General features: G+C 50.8%; 1 protein-coding gene across 1 annotated transcript in view; it reads left to right on the top strand.

Annotated features, from left to right (window-relative positions):
* The window catches only part of XPR1 (xenotropic and polytropic retrovirus receptor 1), a 105,584-nt gene extending 92,938 nt beyond the window's left edge, over positions 1-12,646 (top strand). The window contains exons 12-15 of the mRNA XM_082287646.1: positions 9,042-9,208; positions 9,480-9,619; positions 10,422-10,643; positions 12,298-12,646. Coding sequence (XP_082143772.1) covers positions 9,042-9,208; positions 9,480-9,619; positions 10,422-10,643; positions 12,298-12,358 — 590 coding nt within the window. The 3' untranslated portion in view covers positions 12,359-12,646. The remainder of the gene's footprint in view (positions 1-9,041; positions 9,209-9,479; positions 9,620-10,421; positions 10,644-12,297) is intronic.
* The last annotated feature ends 5,472 nt before the right edge of the window (positions 12,647-18,118 follow it).

Genomic DNA, 18,118 nt, shown 5'->3' with positions numbered 1-18,118 from the left:
AACCGGGGTGCCACCGGTCCCTGCCTGCTCTGTCCCCTCTTTCCCACCCTTGCTTTGCACTAAGGAGCTTGGTGCTGGCATTAAGCTCCCTGCCAGTGCTGAGTAGCTTCCCCCAGAGCCAGCCAGCAGAGTAATGCATTGCCTTATTTAATCCCTACGGAAACCTGCGTGCTGCTGGGGAAGCAGATGATTAAGCCCGAGCCTGCGGCGGAATATTCACCCTGAGAGCGGCGTTGTTTCGACACGCAGCTGCTTTCTGCTGTGCTTTCACTCTGCCAAAAGCAGATGTGCTTTGCTTGACAAATGCACCAGTAAAGCAGCTCCCACTTCAGCCCAACTTATCACAGCATTTGTACAACCACAGAGTGGTTTGGGTTGGAAGGGACCTTAAAGATCATGGAGTTCCAACCCCCTGCCATGGCCAGGGATACTTTACACTGTCCCAGGTCACTCCAAGCCCCATCCAACCTAGCCTTGGACACTTCCAGGGATGTGTTCCACAACTTCGCTGGGCCTCACCAACCTCACAGGGAAGAATTTCTTCATAACATCTAATCTAACCCTGTCCTCTGTCAGTTTGTAGCCATTCCCCCTTGTCCTGTCACTGCAGGCCCTTGTCCAAAGTCCTTCTCCAGCTCTCTTGGAGCCCCTTTAGGCACTGGGAGGGGCTCTAAGGCTTCATGAGAGCCATCTGGTCACCTCTCCAGGCTGACTACTCCCAGCTCTCTCAGTCTGTCTCCATAGCAGAGGTGCTTCATCCCTCTGAGCATCTTCATGTCCTCCTCTGGATCCACTCCCAGCAGGTCCATGTCCTACTTTCACTGAGGGGATCCCAGAGAGGGAAATCCACGGTCATCCTCCCTGTGTAAATTGTACTTGCATTAAGGAGAGCACACTGACATACCTGGAATAGCCAGCTTTGGTTTCACTCCTCACTCAGGCCTTACTCAGGCTGTGTAAGATAGGGTTGTTATATTCAGGTGTTCAGTTCTTCTAAGAAACAGTTGTGTTGTGCCACTCAAGGAGTGCTGGTCACTCACTAAGCTTTAGTCATGATTTATGCTCCAGCTTTATTCCTTGTAAAATGAGACATCATGGTTTTGCTGCTGACGGTTTTACCTCACCTTGATGCCTCTTGCTCACATGGTGTCATTGGAAATACCTGGCTCACACAAAATACAGATTTGGCTTCTGTGCCTGAAGAACTGAGCTTCTTGAGTTCCTCTCTTTCATAATTCTCTTGTTTTGTGGGATTTGCTGGTTCAGCGTGACCATTTTTTGTTTGCCTTGCTATTGGGTTAAAATCGGCTGTGTGGGATTGTATCCTTTAACTGAAAGGCAGGATGGTTTATGGACATGGTCAGTTTGGTTCCCACACCTTGTTCAATGAAATCCTTGTGGTCTGAGTAGTATCCTGCTATTCATTAACCTCTGAAGTATTCCAAAGTTAATCCATGTGGCCTGGAAACTGGAGTAAGCATCTCCTCTTCCATCCTGCTCCCACGGTTTTTCCAGGTGCTCCAAATGAGCCTGCTGAACACCAATTGTCATTGGCTCGGGGTGCCCTGGAGGGCCCTAGCTCGGTCTAAGATAGTGGAACTGCCATGCATTTTCTCATTAAACAGCCCAGGAAATTGGCAGTAATTAAAAATACAGAAGTTAACTAAACAGGACTGTCTCTGAAGAGCAGCGCTTCTGTCCGTGCTCTCACCATCACCTCAGAAACAGCCTTCTCTGCAGTGATGTGTAGTTTATGATTTTTAAAGGCAGCCCTAAGAGAAAAGGGCCAAGGAATAGAGATGTGGAGTGCCGAGGCGGGAGCCATCCTGCGATTAGTGGCTTTTGCAGGAAGGTGTTGGACCGTCCCTTATTAATAGAGAGGTTCAGCCAGGTCTGACCAAGGAAGATGAATGGGAAATGTGTGCTGCTTTTGGGAAATGCCAGGGAAGATTCCCAGCTCTCATACCTGCTGCCCACTCCTCATTAATCTCGACGTCTTGAGCCGCTCCCAGCGGTGACCGCGCGTCACGCTGGAACAGATCACTGCTGCTGCCACGCTCCGTCCCCATGCAGGGCCCTGAGGAGGGCTCTGACTTCCAGGGGAAGGATGGTGATGCACAGCAGGATGGGGGACAGGCTGGGTGACATCCAGCTGTGCCACTGGGGGCCGCAGGAGGCACCTGGCTGCACCTGACTGCACCTGAGCTCTGCAGGTGGTGGGTTGTGTCACTTAGCCCTTGTCATTCCTGTGTTAGAAGCTGCAGGTTGCAGCCCCCGTGGTGTGAGACTGCTGGTAGGTGGGACAATAAAGCACTGTGATCCTACATGCCTACAGCAGGAGACAGTGAGGTGATGTGAGAACTGGGACTAAAATGACATCAGCACAACGGTGTGTAGTCCCCCAGCTGAGGTAGATAATTTCATTTTTAGGGGGTGGGACAGGGCAAAGTAAGTGAACATGTAGAATTTTTGTAAGCATGAAACTTTAAAAAAAAAAACCACAGAAGAATGAAACAAGTAGCATTTGTGAGATCCTGTTCCCTCACTTCTGTGTTGGTACAAGACCTCCCCTGTCTCACCCTCTTCCTCAGCACTGAAAGAGCTGTCAGCATTTGATTTAGGTGTCACAAGAGCCTTACAGAGTGCTTGGATTGACCTCTTGAAGTAAAACAAACTTTGTAATGGGATTAACTGGCTTCTTTCTTAATACTTGCCATTTTCACACGGCTTCCCCTAGCACAGCACGCTGGCAACTCCACCAGAATGATTATTCGGAGCCAAAACATGCACCGTCTGTCACATTGCTGTGAGCTAGGATGAATTTTTGTCTGAAACCCTGTCATCCCATGCCCAGGAGGCCTCCAGTAATGAGTTGTGTTCATTAGGCAGTCTTTCTGATCCTTTCCATCAGAGCAGCGGCAGTGTCATTAGTGAGCAACTGGGAGGCATTGCCGTGGGCAAACATTTCCGTCATGGCCTCTGACCTCCTCCCGGCTTTGACGTGGGGCTCTGTGGCACCCTGGTTTCTCCTGGTTTCCTGTTAGCTCATCTGGTTGCTCAGACACCCATCCTGGGGATGGTGCTTCGGGGTGGAGCCGGGCAGAGTGAGGAGTATCCCGGGAATGCTGCGGCAGGACCGGCCTGGCCGGGGCGGAGGTGCCGGTGAGCCTGCGGTAAGTGAGCGGGGAAGGAGTGCGGGGACAGCAACCCCTGCTCCGTGGGGAGCCTGGGAATGGAAATTCAGAGCGACTTGGACAACTGCCACCTCCCCCTGTGCACAAACGAGGCATAAAATCCCACTGGGAAGCCTTGCCGAGCTTTGTAGGTCCGCAAACGTCGAGTGGGACATCGGTGGTGACCTCGGCACCACACGGCTCCGTGATCCCGGCGTTTGCTTCCTCAGCTGAGAGGAGATGGGCATTAATAGCTGGGATTTGGGAAGTGGACCAAGAGTACCGTTGTGTCACTTATTATGCCTTTGTGTTAAAGGTGGCTGGGGAAATGGGAATGCTAATGAATGAGGTGTAAGTGAAAAGGGTGACCTACGATCCTTCATTTCACAGGCACTGAAGGGGGGAAGCCTGACCTGTTTTTTGATGGAACATTTTAAGAAAAGCAAGTGACTGCATTACAAGCAATCTTCCTGTCAGATACACACAGGTCTGGACTCTGCTGGTGCAGAAATGTAGGAGATGTAGTCATCTTTTTTTTTTTTTTTTTTTTTGGTTGCTTTTAAAAGAAGTAAATTTTGAAAGAATCTGCTGTTGGATGTCAAAGCACTATAGAGGTAGCAGATGACATTATGTCCCCATCCCTAAATTGTCCATCAAAGGCCCTGATTACCATGCTATTCATTTCTAATTGTGAATCCAGATACTCTTATTAGTGAGACTTCTGGCAAATACTTGGATTGGAAATCCCATCTGTCTCAAGGTAGCAATTAAACTGTCCCTAAGAACACTTCTCAAAAGCTACAGAAGGCACCAGAAGAACCAGCTGAAATCTCAGCCATGACTGATGCGCTCCCTCCTGTTGGCAGCTAAATCACACCTGTCTGTTTGTGAGGTACAAGCCATGAGTTTGCTGCCCTGTCTTGAAATCAGACACAGCCATTTTGTCCTACAAACCCAATGCAAACCTGCAGAGGGTTTTTAATCCAAACATGATTTTGGGATTTCCCTGCTCTACTAACATAGACTCTTAGCTAGAAGAAGATATGAGATGTTGCCTCTTGACAGTTCTTTGCTGCTGCTTTGCTTAAATTGTGCCCGGAGGTGATGGCAGAGGTTTGCACCGTGCAAGGAAAGGTTCTTACAGAAGAGTCGGTGTTTGGCAGAGGTGATCAGCACACGACAGTGAGTCCTGCGTGTGCTCCTGTGGGTTATTTTTGCCTTTTAACTGCATTAAGTCCCCTGTCATGTCCTGGCTCTGCCATTGATCAGTGCTAAACAGCGGGACATGCTGGCTGGGCAGAAAGGCAGCACTACCCGCTCATTAAGATATCTAATTACTGAGGGGAGAGGTAATGCTGCGCTTTGAGCACTGAGGTGTCGGGCAAATGCTTGGGGATGTCACTCTGATGGCAGCTCTTATGTAGATAAGTCACTTCTGGCTGTCACCCTGCTCTGTGGTGTGCGGGGATGGAGTTAATGGGCACACATCATCGCTAGGCCAGCTCAGAGCTGCGCTTGCCTTGCGCACTAAACACATTTGTGCTCTGCTGCTGCTTAAATCCGTGACTGAGGCTGGGTTTGGCGAGCCTGGACCGAGAGCTGTTCAGCTGGAAGAGTCGCTGTGGCTGGGTCGGTGTTGCCTGATGTAGCAGGCTTACCTGGCTGTGTTCCCTGATAACCTCCTGCTTCCTCCAGCTTTTATCAGAGCGCTCCCCAGCAGCACAACCCGCGGCCAGCCGCGCTGGGTGACACGCCAGGAATGCTTATCGAGGCCCATTGTGTTCTTATCCAGCCCTTCAATAATACATGGCATTGATTTTTGCTGTGTTGAATACTATATGGTGTTTACATTCCCCGGAATAATTCAGTAGGGTAAACAGATAGAATTCTTTGGAGGTAAAGTCAATATTAACAGCGCTGGGAGAGCACTCGCTGTCTCTCTTTGATGGAAAGCAACCTTTCCTCTTGCCTGTGTTTCGAAGGGGCTGGAATTTCTGCAGAGCAGTGTTCCCTCAGAATGCCAGTCAGATACTGTGGCCTCTGGGGCTGGTTTGGGGATCCACGATATTGTCTATCAGCAGTTTTTGCAGGCGGTAAATTCTGCTGCTGCAAGTGCCTTTGGCTGTTTCTGGGACTGCGGCCATTCACAGCTTCAGTTCAAAGGTGGAAGCCATCCATTATTTATCTAGTTGACCTTCTGGAGCAATTTGAGGTGTATTTGTGTAGACTATCTGCTGGAATTGCATGTTATAGGGTAAACTGAGGATGCTATGGAAGTTCTGTGGTGAAGGCTGCAAACAGGTCCCGTGGCACGCTGCTTCCCACAGGCTTCGTGGCCAGCAGAGGCAGCCGGGCATTGTGGACTCAGGTAGCCTCTGACATAACTGCACACCTCCAAGCTGCAGACACGGCAATGTGAACACTGAAATCAGCCCATCCTCAGGGTTAGAGCTGCAGCTTCAGAGGTTTTGTGCTGGTGCTGTTCTGTCCTGCTCATGCTGCTTTGAACACCAGAGTAGCTCAGGAAGTTGCTCCGTGGTGCCCTTTGGAGCATGGAGTAGGAAGGTGCTTTGTGCCTCTCTTGGGTGGATGTCACTGGTGCCAGGGGTATTGGAAACTTCCTCTTCTTTCCTTCCTGGAGAGGTTGAGATCTGCCAGGTGTCCAGAGTGTTTCTCTCATCCAGAGACTCTCTCCCTCTCTCATGGTTTTTTGAGCACATCATTAAACAAAGGAAAAACACACAGGATGAAACAGTTCCTGCTTAAATAGACCCTGACATCATCATAAATATGCAGAGCTCTGTGTTGCTCCTGGAAAACCGGCAGGCCAGGAGTTGATGGAGCCTCTGGGCAGAATATGAATGCCTTGATTTTCTCTCCCCCTGAGCAGCAGTGAAGAGGGCTGCTAGGACCAGCCAGCAGAGACCCAGCTATAATTGCTTGCCTGGAGCAGTAACATATTTCTGTACACCAGCTGAATACCAATGAGGACAGAAGGAAGGAAGGTATCAAGCAGAACTGCAGGCAGGAGGAAAAGGAGGAGAAGTGATTAAAGGAAGGACTTGGAGGCCAAGACTAAAGAAAATAGGCTAGTTCTGATTAGGGCATTTTACCAGGGAGTGATTTGGGTTTTTAATGAATTTTTTCAGGAGCTGAATGCATTGCAGAGCTGGTTGGTGAGAAAGGGAGCAGGAGCAAGGAGCCAGCAGCGTGACCCCAGGTGCCACTGAAAAGGCTGCTGCAAAGATAGAGGCAGGGAGAGGGAACTGAGCCCAGGATAACTTAACCAAAAGCAAGCACATCCTTTTGAGATTGGTGAGATTAGATTTCTCACTTGGGTCTTTTTCTTCCCAGTTCTTCTTTCTGTAATTGCACATGAGAGCCTGTGCCACGTGCTCTGGGATGACCCTGCTCGGGCAGAGAGGTTGGACCAGGTGACCCACTCTCCCTTCCAACCTGAGCCATTCTGCAATTTAGGTTTAAGCAGCGAGAACCTTTAAAATCCCCTTGCTATGTATTTGCCAGCTTAGGGCAGAGTTTTGTTCGCCCCTTATGTGTTTGGAGATGATAATCAGGGCGCACACAATCCCCTCCATGGGCATGGAACTCTAAAGGAGCCGGCCAGCAATGCTTCCCTGCTCTTCTGCCTGCACCTGCAGGGCACAGCGGCTCAGGCCAGGGATGGTGCTGGCTGCCCTGCCTTCTCCATGGCTGCTCCATGAAGGTGTGGAGTAAGACTCAGTTTATTGGAATTCTGTCCTTAAGGGAAGAAAAAAAACCAACCAAACCCAAAGCAGCGTGATGTAACTTTCAAGCCTAAGATGAGAGGAAGCACTGCAGCCTCACAGGGTGTTTTGGAGCATTTTAGGTGCTTTGAAAGCACATACAACCCATGAACTGCCTCTGAATTATCCTTTAGGATCTGGTAGTGGGAACTAAACATGGAGATCTAATGAGCTAAAAATAATGCTGGAAAGAACAGGCTTAGTGTCTCATGAGTCACCGAATGTCAGCATCTGCCTTTTCTTCCTGAAATGATGTCGTGGAGGCTTTGGAGGAGCTGAGGGGGGGAATGAAACCTGGCAATGCCGCCCTCATTGCTAAGCTCCAAAATCCTCACCTGTGTCCCCTTCTGTGGGCAGCTGCACCGTTATAAATAGCCTGGCAGAGGCTGTTTGCAGCAGCAGCAGCGTGTGAGGTACCTGGGCACCCGAGCCCGCGTTCCGCAGGACGTGTGCGCTGCTCCCGGGTGACGTCACGGCTCTGCAGGGACCAGGAACGTGATGCTGGACCTGTGTCTTGGCCAAGATGACGATGGGGGTGTGCTCAAAGGCTTCCAGCCTTGCCCCAAAGCAGACCTGGGAGCTGCAGCGGCGCCGTGCCCTTCTCCTCCACCGCCGGTGCAAAGCAGGCTTTGCTGCATCAGCGGCGTTTAGAGGTTTGCCTTGAGGGGTGTGTTCAGAGAGGGGAAGGAGCGTGTGGATTTGACCTATATCCTGCACATCATGCCCAGGAAGCCTGAAAGGCATAATGGGAGGAATGTACTCTCATTTTCACCTCCATTAATTTTATCGGATTGCTGCGTTACATTTAGACCATAATTGCTGGAAATAGAGAGGGAAGGAGAGGGCAAATTGCCCTGTTGCTCCCTGGCTGATCAGCTGCAGGGATTCTGTTGTTTTAAACCACTAATATGGGAAAAGGTGCTGTCACGTAGTGTGGTGTTGGGTTTGGGCTGAAAACACTTTTTTGTACTGGAAATGTTATTTGCTTTGTTAGAGAGAATCGGTGAATGAGCAGTTGCTGAGGCTGCACAGAAAGGAGAGATTCTTGCCAGCAGCAGCCAGGTGCAAAATGTCTCAGCCTTCCAAAGCATCATAATGTGTTTTATTTGTATGAATTTTTTGAGCCAGTTTTTCAAAAGCAAACAGAATTACCAGATCTGTTTGGTTTTTCCCAGCCAGCTGATGTAGGGAATTGTAGCCGAATTGAGAGCAGTGTAACCTTTTCAGGGGGGAGTGGGAAACAACTTAGTTGGAAAAACATATCCCCGGGTGGGCAGATGGTGGGCCCACAGTCTTCTGTTTCCGAAGAGGAGCTCTGTGTGGGTGTTTAAAACTCCCTACAGAGCCTGCTTTAGGATCTGTACATATTAATGTACATATTAATGTACATATTAATGTACAAATGGCTGCCTTTTCCCTTGCCACCACGACCTCTGAAATGGCTGGTGGTGATTCCTGTACTGCCCATGCTCTTCAGGCTTTTAGTGCACTCATTCACAGTTGTTTATGTTAAGACAAACGAAAATATTTTCTTACCAAACCCTCCTGACTGAGCACTGCCTCACGGCTCTATCCTTTGTACAAGCCCGTGTCCTTTGCGAAAAGTGGCCCTCAGCTTCCACCTGCTGTTGGGAGCCAGAACGGCAGCTCTACCATGAGCCCAGGAAAATAAAAATCACAGAATATCCTGAGTGAAAACCCACAAGGATCATCAAGTCCAGCTCCTGGCCCTGCACAGAACCATCCCCAAGAATCCCACCATGTGCCTCAGGGTGGTCCCCAAATGCTTCCTGAACTCTGTCAGGCTTGGGACTGTGACCACTGCCCCAGGAGCCTGTTCCAAATACTAGTGTAAATTTCAACCCCAAGTGCTAAAAGCTGAATGAGGTAAAAGTGGAGTATAAATAACGATATAAAGCAGGTTCTGCTAAGGCTTTTGGTTTGGTTCATATTGGTATTAGTTGTATTTTCCCAGAACCTGGGTTATAGAAGTGATTTCTACTGCTCAAATCAGGCAGTTTGTAGCTGTTCTAAGAAGGGATGTGCTCTCAATTCTACAGAAGTGTGTTCTTCTCTTTTCCAGCTAAAAACCACAGTGACACCCAAGTGTTCTTCTACCTGTGGATTATCTTCTGTTTCATCAGCTCTTGCTATACCCTCATTTGGGACCTGAAGATGGACTGGGGTCTCTTTGACAAAAATGCTGGTGAAAATACCTTTCTCCGAGAAGGAATTGTCTACCCACAGAAAGTGCGTATGCAGCCTGCTCTTACCTTAGGAAAGGCTTGTAACGTTTGAACTAAACTTGCTGAGTTTAGAGCATGTTGCAGTTGACCACTGGAGCACTTGAGTGTTACAGGCTGGGATTGTCCAGCAGTAGAGCTGATTTGTTTCCAAGAGATCATTTCTGTTCATTTTGCTTGAGATGGCGCAGCAGATTCTGTAGCTTCCTGAAGACCCGATGAGGTCTTTTCGGTGCAGAAGGTGTTTGTTGAGCTGTTTTGTCCTTGTTGTTCCTCAGGCATACTACTACTGTGCCATTGTAGAAGACGTCATCCTGCGTTTCGCGTGGACCATCCAGATCTCCCTCACTTCCATGCAGATCTTCCCCTACGCTGCGGACATCATTTCCACTGTGTTTGCCCCTCTCGAGGTGTTCCGGTAAGGCTGCTGGGCTGAGCAGCTCTTTTCTCTTCAGTTTATTTTCACATTTGCACTCTGTAACATCAGCACCAGGGGAAGCGCCTCGATCCCTGGACATGGAATATACTGGGTTTTATTCCAAGGAGACTGGGATTAATGGGAATATTTAATCCAAACAGGGTGCTGAGTGAAGAAAGGGGTAGGGGGCTCTGCCACGGTGTGGAGCTGAGTCCTTCACACAGCTTGCAGTTCCTTCTGAACTGTGATAATCTCGAAGGGTTAGTTCTTACCAAATTTCTCCTTGAAATTTCCCATTGAAACTTCACTTAATTCTCAGGTTTCCAATTTTCAGACCTCCGCTTCTTTTCCAAATGCTAATTTGTATTCTGCGTCATTGATTTGGATCCTGCAAGGTTCCAGGGCTCTTTAAACACCTGTACTGCAGCTGGAAACCCTCCCCCACAGCTTCCTGGGAAGAACTTGAATCTGACCCTCACTTGTGTAGGTGCTGGAGGTGGCCTTTGGCTTGTAATGCCCGGTGCCTCCATGCTGTCCCTATTAGGGCTGTCATCAGTAGGATAAGGAATAAGCCCGACAGCTTCTGTTGTTCTCCAGAGGAAATATGTTGCAGCAGGTGCTGCTGTTAGTCACTGGATGTTTCTCTGTGCTCCCAGCCCGCTCCCAGAGGCACTCTGATCTGTGAGAATTCACCGGTACCCAGGTGCACGTCCCAGTGCTTTGCCAAACACGGGTCATGCCTGTAAAAGGGGAACTCAGCCAGTAATTCTCCCTTTTCCCCTCCGTCCATCCATCCATCCAGGCGGTTTGTGTGGAACTTCTTCCGTCTGGAGAACGAGCACCTGAACAACTGCGGCGAGTTCCGCGCCGTGAGGGACATCTCAGTGGCGCCGCTCAACGCCGACGACCTGACGCTCCTGGACCAGATGATGGACCAGGAGGACGGCGTCCGGAACCGCCGCAAGAACAAGCAGTGGAAGCGCAGCCTGAGCGTGTCCCTGCGCAGGCCCCGCCTCGCCTCTCAGTACGTCGGGCCTCTGCTGCAGCACAGTCCTGCCCTGGGGCTGGTGTCAGTGCCTGGGGGCACTCACGGGCTGGGAATCATGGGCTGGGAATCATGCACAGATCCCAGCCCAAACGGTCTGCCAAGGGAGGACAGGCCCAGTGAGCAAACAAGCGTGCCTCTCTCTGCCAGGGAATTAACCTGTCCTTTACACACACTGGGGTCCTGGTAAACCGTCAGAAAACAGAGCTGCCTTTTTACAAGGCTCCCCTCCCGCAGAAATAGTCTGCCAGGGGTTATAAATGCACACTGGAGGAGAGGTTCTCCTTGGCCAGACATTTTGGGGGCTTATGAGAAAGAGGGAGAGGGACTCTTGATACCTCATAGTGGCAGAAGGGACAATGGTTTTAAACTGACAGAGGGCAGGGTTAGATTAGATATGAAGAAGAAATTGTTTCCTGTGTGGGTGGAGAGGCCCTGGCACAGGGTGCCCAGAGAAGCTGTGGCTGCCCTATCCCAGGAAGTTTCCAAGGCCAGGCTGGATGTGGCCCTGAGCAACCTGGTCTAGTGAGTGGCACCCCTGCCTCTGGCAGGAGGGTTGGAACCAGATGGTCTTTAAGGTCCCTTAAAACCCAAACCTTTCTATGATTCTGCATGATTCCAGTTATTCCTTGGTTAAGGTTCATATGTAAGATCTCAGACTCCTTCCCCTCTCAAATCTAAACCCATACATTTTTTGATTCCCACCCATCATTCTTGCACCCCATACGTTTCCCCAGCCTGCACCCCCGCCCCTGCACCTGTCTGCCGCGTGTTTCCCTGCAGTGCCTGTGTTGCTCTGAGCCTGACAGGGTGCTGCAGTGTCCTGGTGTCCCTCCTGCCCTGGCAGCGCAGCTGTGGAGCCCTGCCCTTTGGCCAGGGAACAAGCCCAGGCTCCTTGGGGATGCTGAGGCACTGAGGGTCAGGAGTGTTGTGGAATCCCTGTAGCACTGCACGGGAGGGGTGGAAGGAGGAGGAGGAGGAGGGTGTGCTCTGGCCTCAGGGCTGTGCTTGGCTCTTGTCCCTGCTGGCTCAGAGTGCACGGATGGAACCAATACCAACAGCCTTTGTGTGGCCGCTGGAGACTGAAAATGTTCTGCAAAGGGAATGTGGGCCAAAGCCTGGCGGAATTCCCTCCAACCATGCCCGTTTACCCCTCGGACATGCAGTGAGGGGAGATGTGCCAGGCATATCCCTAAAGAACTTCCTGTTCCTTCCTGCAGCCCAGGGTGAGATGGAGCAGGAGCTCTCCTGGATCCTGCGAGGGTTTGGTGGAGTTCTGTGGGGAGGGCTGGGCGAGTGCCCCATGCCCAGCGGTGCTGTGTCCCCAGCCGTGTCACAGCCTGGCAGGTGACACTGGCCATGGCCACAGGATGCCCAGCGTGGTGTGGCGTGGGCAGTGCCGTAGGAGGAGGATGCTGAGGGATGGCTGGGGCATCTTTACAAGGCTCTGCTATTCCCAGGGAGAGTGGGAGGGTGTGAAACAGTTCCAGGTGATTGTTTATTCCCCCTCTGCGTAAGAAAGACTTTTTTTTTCCCTTTTTTATTCCCCCAAGTGCACCGTGGGTTTGCTGTCTGCGTGTCATTCCAGGAATTCCTTCTCCCCAGTGAGTGTTTTGTGTTTCGTTTTTTCCAGGTCCAAGGCTTCTGACACCAAGGTATTGATAGAGGACCTAGCGAACGAAGCGAACACATGAGATGGCCGCGTTCTCTGATTCCGCATCCTTTGTTTTCTCGTTCTGTCTCCCTCTTCCCCAAGTAACCTGATCTCTGGTGCAGATCCAGCTGAAAACAGGAGAAAACACTGAACACGTTTTCCGAGCTCTTCTAGACCAGATCCTATGGACTCCAACAAGCTCACTGTGTTTCGTTTCTTTTCTTCTGGGTTAATTTTAATGTTCTATTTTAAACAAACAAACAAACAAAATAAAATATTTTACTTTGTTTTGCCAATAAAGAGGACAGTTCAGGAAAGAAGGATTGTTTACAGTCTCAACAAGGACATACAAACCTTATCTGGATAACGAAGCATCATAGGGACTCCCTCATGGGACAGTGCCGAGAGCACACTCGGTTTCTGCTTGGCCCGGTTTTGACTGGTTGAAACCGGACTTTTTAAATCTGATTTTTGGTTGGTTTGGTTTTTTTTGGTTGGTTTTTGTTTTTTTCCTTCATATCCAGCGCTGAGGCACTGGCTGCACTTGCAGGGAAAGTGCACTTAGAGCAGTATCTTCATTCATGAAGCTACTTTTTAATTTGATGTAACTTTTCTTATAATTTTTTGGAAATATGATGTATCTGTTGCATATAGTTTTCACTTTATTTATGAAACTTAACAACCATATGAGAGTGATTTTGAGTCCTGTGCAATGAAGGTTGTAACGGTAAAACAAAGTGGGGAATGTAGGTCTCCCATCTCCAGGGTTGTGGCGTGATGCCCTGCAAATACCCCTCTTGTGAGACAACTTGCACCTGTGTGTACCTTCTCTCTCTTTTATTTCTTTTCAATTTTATTTTAAACCAAAGTTTCTCTTTCTGCTATTTTTTTAGTTGCTGCTACTGCTTCTGGGCATGTCTCTTGTGCTGGTTCAAAGCCAACTTCTCCATGTGTGAAAGTAGTGCAGATGATCCTAAGGAAAGGAGAGTTGGTTCCCACCAACAGCACAAAACACTGGGCGCAGAAAGGCTTTGGAACATCATTCTCCAGATCAAAAAGTATTTTTCCAAGCCTTAGGTGTGTCATGGGGGCATCTCAGTCCGAGCAGGGAGCTTTTCAGGAGTTCTCCAGCAGCCCAGCAAAGTGGGACAAGGTGAGGAGGTGACAGTTCTCATGGGAGAGGGGTTCCTCAGGCTGGGCTTTGGGAGTGGTGGTGTGTTTCAGGGAGCATGGAAAGAACTGTGGTGTGCCCACCTGATGGGGAAGGTGGGATTAAAAACAGCTCTTCCTCTGGTGTCTGGTTCAGCAAAAAGCCTCTGTTGGGCACTATCCCAGTGATCTGTCCCTTGACTCATCTCATTGTCCCAGTTTGGGAAGTGGGATACTGGAGCAGGCTCGGGTAATGGGCAGCCCATTATGTGGGAAGTGAGATGTAAATTCCACAGGCTGGGCTCTCCTCCTCCTGGGGGGGAGCCATGGAGGCCTCAGAGTCCTGTTGTCCTTCCCTTGGCATGCCTTGTTCTCTGTGGGTCTGCAAGGGAAGGGTGAAACTCCTGAAGGAGGATCCTGGTCTGTCTGGTGGCTCACCTCTAGTTGGGGCGATGGAATTGCAGGAATCTCTGCTCAGTTGCTGTTTGGTGGTTGTTTTCCTTAATTAGCACAGTGTCTCCCACGGCCGGTATGTTGCATTTCCTCAGTTTGCCTGCTGTGCCTCTTGCCCAGAGGAACTGAAGAAGGAAACTTGGTTCTCTTCATTTAACTGGAAATAGATTAAAACTCCGTTGTGGTGCTGCTCCTCTCATCTGCGTCCGCGCTGGGCTGCTCGGGTGGGAGCAGAGCCGGGGTCGTGCTGTCCATCTTCCCTGTGCTCCCGTCTTTACCTCCCTTAGGTCAGCTGTTCATGCTCAAAGCGGAGCATTCCTGCTCGCGTGGAAGTGGAGTCTGAGATGTAAAGCCCCTTAAAACACTTCAGGTTCCTAATTTGCATTGGTGCTGTGTCCAGACCCTGTGTAGGGATTTCCAGCGGTGGGGAATGAAGCCATCCCTGCCTGGGGAGGTGAGGGGAGGGCAGCTGCACCGGGATGGAGGCAATCCAAAATTGTTTGGGTTCATGAAAATCAAGTCACGCCACTGGGTGTTACTTAAGCAAGTGGGTGTTTTACACAAAGAATCTGAGCTTTACTGGTAATTCTTCCTTTCAGAGGGAAATTAAAAATACAGAGAGACATTGTGAGCAGTTTGGTCTAGTGGAGGGTGTCCCTGCCCTTGGCAGGGGTTTGGAACTATATGGTCCTTAAGGTCCCTTCCAACCCAAACCATTCCCTGTTCTGTGATTAGGAAGTGATGTCAGTCCCCTGGGAGCACTCTGCCTTCCTCAGCTGGGCTGGGGAGGGCAGGGCATGGCTGGGTGGCCTGCATCCATCTGTCCATCCTGCTGCTGCACCATCCAACCCTCTGCTTCCCAACCTGGCGGGGAAGGTCAGGTTGCAAGTGATTAAATTCTTACTCTGCAGTTTATCCAAATCCTTAAGAGAAGCAAGAATTCAGTGTGTCCATCTGCTCTGCTCCCTGCTCTGCTCTTTTTCTTCCCTTTTTCTGCCTTTACTGGCAGAAGTAAGGAAAAAAAGGCAGGTGGAGTGCTACAAAGGGCAAGCATTATCTCCTAAAATAAAACATTGTCCCTTTTGGCAGTGAAGATGCTGTCTCGGGGGAAAGCAGCCTGAATTCCCAGAAATGTGGCTTTTAAAGGCTCCTAGCTCCCAGCCCTGCATCTGCCTGCTCCCTCCCTCCCAGAGATTTCTGAGAAATCAGGCATTGCAGATTCCTCCTGAGAGCGAGCACTAAAGCTGGGATGGCTCCACGTCTACGAGAACATCTGGCCAATAAAGGGAGACCTAATGAAGCAGAACAGATGGTGAGAGAAAATAGCCCTGTCGCTCCTTGGGAACAGCAGGAGCAAGGGGAGCAGGGACATTCCCAGGGTGGCTTCATTTCCTGAGCTGGGCTTTGCTCATGGGTGCTTGGAAACACTCCTGCAGCGAGAGCAGCAGGGTGGCAGTCCAGAAGGACAGAGAGCAGAGTTAAAAGGAGCTGAGGGTTGGGTTTATCCATTGCTTCAGTTGTTGGGAGGCAGCTGGATGGGAAGTGGAAGCTGAGGAAGGTCTTTGAGCTCTGGCTTTCAGGTGCTGGGCTGTGCCTTGTGATTTGGTGGCAGTCAGAGGCTGAGTTGTGCAGCTCTGAGGATGGTGTGGAGCTGCTTTGGTCTGGTGAAACCCGTTAGGATGGTCCAGTCTGAGGAGAGGAGATGCTACTCTGTGGCATTTGTGACTACTGGAGATTCCCTTTGAACTTGCTTCGCCATGCTGATTCCCCACTGCTTTCCATCCTGCCGCTCCTCTGGGGATTTTCAGGTTGCAGGGGGTGAGCTGTTGCAGCATCCAGAGTTTCTTTGCGGGCTGGGGTTCCCCGTGTGGCTCTGGGGTGGTGTCACCAGAAACACCAGGTCCCTGTGCTCGGGCAGGGTGCTGCCACAGGCCGGGGGTGTGTTCCTGAAGGGACAGCAGGGCAGGTTTGGGATCTTTGGACTCGGCAAGCAGGAGTGGGAGCTTCTCCAGTGAGAACTGATGCCGTTCCACCACATTTTAAAAGAAATGCATTTGCAGCACTTCTGGCTGCAGCCTTTATGTATCCAAAAAGCTCCTACCTTTCTCATCCAGGTGCAGTCCCAAAGTCAGCTGGTGCCCATCCTACACCTTTCCCACCCCTGCTCCTGGCCCTCCTCATTCTCTCTGTGTCTTTGCTGTTTGTCTGATTCCAATGAAAGGGGTTGACTGGCAGCCGCCTTCAGCATGAACATTTTGGAATGGGGGAGATATCTGGTGGAAATCTCAGCAGAGTTGGATCCTGCTGCTCCTATTTCCCTAAAAACATTGGTGTTGCTTGTTCTTCCTCTGTGCCAGCGCTCAGCCACTGCCCCAGCGTGGCAGACAGGGAAGGGAAAGCATGCTCCTGGTTCAGGAGATAACAATCCCTGAACCAGGGATTTCGCTTCCAATGAGCAGTAGAGACAGTGTGAAGCCTTTGAAGTTTGCCTGTGTTTTGAAGGGCCGAGTGCGTTTGGCTTTGTCCTGCATGCCTGCTGCCTGCTCTGCTCGCTGGGCTGCGGGGGCTGTGTCCCCAGCGCCAGGCCGTGCCCGGGAATGTGTCCTGGGGCTGGGGTGTGGCTTGGCGAGTTGGGGACACAAAAGCCACTTCGCTCACATGCTGCGTCCTGGCTCCATCCCGGCTCCATGTCCTCCGTCCTCTCCTCTGCCCTTCTGCTTTGCACTCGCAGGGGGAAGGTGGTGATCTGCCTTAAACGTTGTTCTTTTTTTAATTTACATTTTTATTCCAGAAGGCAATTGGATTGTTTTGTCTCCTTGGAAAAGAGGGGCTGGGGCTCCTGGGGGAGGAGTGGGAAATCCCTACGGTACCTCTGCTGCAGTCACGGCTGGGCTCAGTGGCTGTCACCTCATCAACCCTTGCCTCCTTTACATGACACCATCCCAAATTCCACGCCTTGGGGCGAGTGTCACCTGCCACCACCGTGGGGCTGAACTGGTGTGTCACCATCCCTGGGGGCTTCGGTCCCTGCTGCAACACCGCGGGCAAGGAGAGGACAGGGACACACCACGGGGAGCGCCCCGACGCTGACACCCCGGCCCTGCTCCCGGTGGGAGCCGAGGGCTGCTCGGGCCCCGGCACAGCCGCGGCAAAGCGGGCAAGAGGCACCGACCCTGCCGGGGAAGGGGCCCTGCAGCCTGGCAGTCCCTCAAGCTCTGTAAACCAAATTGCAAACTCTCCTCTCCAGAGGAGAAATTGGGCATCCCGGTAGAACTTGCGATGACCCCTCCATGCCGTAGGTCCTCCTGGCGAAGGATCGGCGCTTGGAAGGGGCCAGGGGTGGAAATGCCAAAGTTCCCCCCGGGTCCCGCTGCCGCCTTCCTCTCCCCCTCCCTGCTGTGTTGGTCTAAATGATCTTTCTATGAAGCCCTGTAGATGTCAAAAGTAATTATGGAGTGTGATTAGTCCTCTGTGGGTGCTTTCTTTCTTCCCCCCTCCTTTCTCTTTTGCTATCCCCTTCTCCACTCTTCTGTTTTGGCTCAGTGGAAAAGGTGAGGACAAAGAATTGCCGCTTGCTTGGACTCATGATGTATCTGTGACTGCGCTATTAGCTGTCTCCTCCTTCCTCCCCAAATGGATATAATTTTGAAGTGTGGAATTCCCTTCTTGATAAGTAGGTTAAAAAAAAAAAAAATACTGCACAATGTGATACTGTTTCATAGTTTCTAGGTGGTTGTATAAAGCAAAGTTACTGTGATTGTGTTTTTTCAAAGGAAAAAGTGATTGGTTACGAAATCTGTCCTTTTTTCATTATTACAAGCTCTTTGTTTTCCAATTATCTGATGGCTCTTTTGTCCCTGGTCTGTGTGTGTGTCTTCCCAAGTCCCACCCCTGTGCTGCAGCCACCCAGAGAGCATTGGCCTCCGCTGCTCTTGCTCTCTTGGGAGCTGTGGGATGTCGCTGGTGGCTGGAGGTGGAGGACATCCATGTCCTGGGAGGAGATGGAGGTGTTTGGAGGAGGGAGATGTCTGAGGAGGGGTTGGAGGTGGGCAGGAGGGGCTCACACCCAAAATGCCAGGGGCTGATGCTGGAGGAAACCTCCTGCCCAGCCTGTGCTGTACTGGCCAAAGGCTCGTGGTCCTTCTGGGAGCCTTTGGTGGCCTCTCTCCAGCTGATCTCCAGTCCGAGGTGTTGTCCT

This window comes from Coloeus monedula, assembly GCF_965178545.1.
Source record: "Coloeus monedula genome assembly, chromosome: 9".
Classification (NCBI taxonomy): Eukaryota; Metazoa; Chordata; class Aves; order Passeriformes; family Corvidae; genus Coloeus; species Coloeus monedula.
Note: the sequence above shows the minus strand (reverse complement) of the source record. Positions and strands in the feature narration are given on the sequence as shown.